At 48.9% G+C, this 2,056-nt stretch overlaps 1 protein-coding gene across 1 annotated transcript; it reads left to right on the top strand.

Moving 5' to 3' along the window:
- Positions 1-5: 5 nt before the first annotated feature.
- PV06_11836 (uncharacterized protein) lies at positions 6-1,786 on the top strand. The gene has a single exon (XM_016413571.1). It carries the CDS (start codon positions 549-551, stop codon positions 1,377-1,379), a length of 831 nt encoding a protein of 276 aa, XP_016256051.1. The 5' UTR covers positions 6-548; the 3' UTR covers positions 1,380-1,786.
- Positions 1,787-2,056: the final 270 nt, after the last annotated feature.

Genomic DNA, 2,056 nt, shown 5'->3' with positions numbered 1-2,056 from the left:
AATGACTGAAACTGAGATCCGCAACGATCTAGTCTCACGGATGGTGACGGCTATTCGGAGTAGAGACGCAATCCAGCAGTTCCTCGATATTGTCCACGGTCGTCGAGACCCCGAACCCACAGCGATACGATTATATCTCACCACAAATGCGTCCAAAAGACAACTTCGGATCCAAGATCCGGCCCAAATGCTCGAGAACGATGTGAAATTCCTCAGTATGCTTTCACGCAAGACTGCCTTTCATAACTTCCTTACTCGGTTGTTCCAAGTCCGTCTTGCCGATCATATCGACGAGATCAACCAAGGCCGTCTAAGGAGTGACCCAGCTGTCATTGCAAAAATTCTTCAGCGCACGGGGATGAACCGCCGCCAGTGCCAGTACCATCGAACTCAGGGGGCGAAGTGGCGGGAATACTGCATGGCGTTTCCAGGTATCCTTTGCTTCATCCCCTTCGAAACGCAAAAATTTAGCTTTTCTCCCACATCTTGGGCTCAACCTCGACGAAGGAGACTTTGCCTCGTTACTTTCTCATCTGAAGACCGAGTATATGCCCGCTCTCTGCGTCGCGGGGAGAGCATTTGAACACTCCCTGGATCCCGCGGCAGACGATGTCGACTTCATCTGGGCAAACCTGAGCGTATCATTGGACAAAGTTTCGGACGGAGAGTTGGTCTCCATTCTGGAAGACTTCCCAGCAAAGGACGAAAACATATATGATCCTGGTGCATATCCAGAGTGGCCCAGACCTGAAGACTGGCCCAACGACTCACCGTGGCCGGTTGACCCAACATCCCTGCCTCCTTCTGGAGGGATTCAGTGCAATGTGTGTCATCAGAGCAACTGCCCTTGCGACCTGTGCCATGAGAGAAATTGCCATTGCACCGCCATTCGCCACGAGACACCGCCTCGCATTCGGAATTATAACGACAAATATGGGGGCAAAAATCGAGGTCTGCAAGCCATCGCGAAGGAAGCGGGCCAAATCGCGTATTCGGAGGGCACCATTATCGCCTTCCTTACGGGGACATTAGCGCCTCCCAATACGTACGACAACGGTCAATGTATACAGGTGGACCGGGGCGATATCCTCGGCGAGCCCACAGTCGCTCAGATTAACTGTGCTGAGTCCGGCAATATCTCTCGACTGTTCAATCACAGTTGTGACCCATTGGCCCGCTTCAAGGGCATGAGGGTATCAGGGAAGTTTAGGATCGCAATCGTTGCTGAAGAAAACATTTATGATGGGGAAGAAATCACTGTCCACTACAGCCAACAGTATTGGAGAAGGGAAAAGTGTCGATGTCCTGTGTGCCGGTTAGCCGGCGACACATCTTTCATGGCAAGGAGATCACCGTCAATTACGGGAAAAGGTCGCTGAGGTGCGAGAATTATATTTGAATTGATGCTAATAGCTAGACGATTGGGGTGCTTACACTGCCGAGATAGGGAAGGCGAGAGTTTTCTAGACAGAAAAACGATCATCCTTTCGACCAAAGTATCTTGGTGGATTATAGCTCTCTCCTTCTCGATATTACCTTTTCGAACAAGTTAGTCGAGACGCTACCAGAGAGGTTGTTTTGGAGATTGCGAAACCATCGGGTTTGAATCGACAGGATTTGTTTAAAACTCGGTCGACTTTTTTTGCCGTTATTTATGGGTCAACCCTATGCTCTCGCAGCCACTCCTATATCTCAAAGATAAGCAATCGGCCGGATGAGAACGGAGTAGCGAGTTGATGAGTATATAAGGGTAAAATGTATCTACATTAGTCCCATGGATACTCGTTTCCTCGCTTCTCTTCATTGTTTCTTTACCCTTTAGATTCATGTGCTCATCAACTCCCCTATGGCTTTACTATTGATGATATAAAGATCAACAATGGAAGTATAACCATCAAAAGACGGCTTTCTTGGAGGAGGTAATCCACCTTTCTGTCTAGATACGCGATGCTGGACTCGGAAAAGCTCCAATCCTCTCAAAGCCGAGGCGCAGTTCAATGAATTCCTCTTAAGCGATGCTCTTACTAAATCTCGGCTCATGGACCTTGTAAGGTCA

Source organism: Exophiala oligosperma, assembly GCF_000835515.1.
Source record: "Exophiala oligosperma strain CBS 72588 unplaced genomic scaffold supercont1.74, whole genome shotgun sequence".
NCBI lineage: Eukaryota > Fungi > Ascomycota > Eurotiomycetes > Chaetothyriales > Herpotrichiellaceae > Exophiala > Exophiala oligosperma.
Note: the sequence above shows the minus strand (reverse complement) of the source record. Positions and strands in the feature narration are given on the sequence as shown.

Bases quoted from the DNA above. Each gene is read 5' to 3' on its own strand.
- PV06_11836 (XM_016413571.1), top strand. From the start codon at position 549: ATGCCCGCTCTCTGCGTCGCGGGGAGAGCATTTGAACACTCCCTGGAT.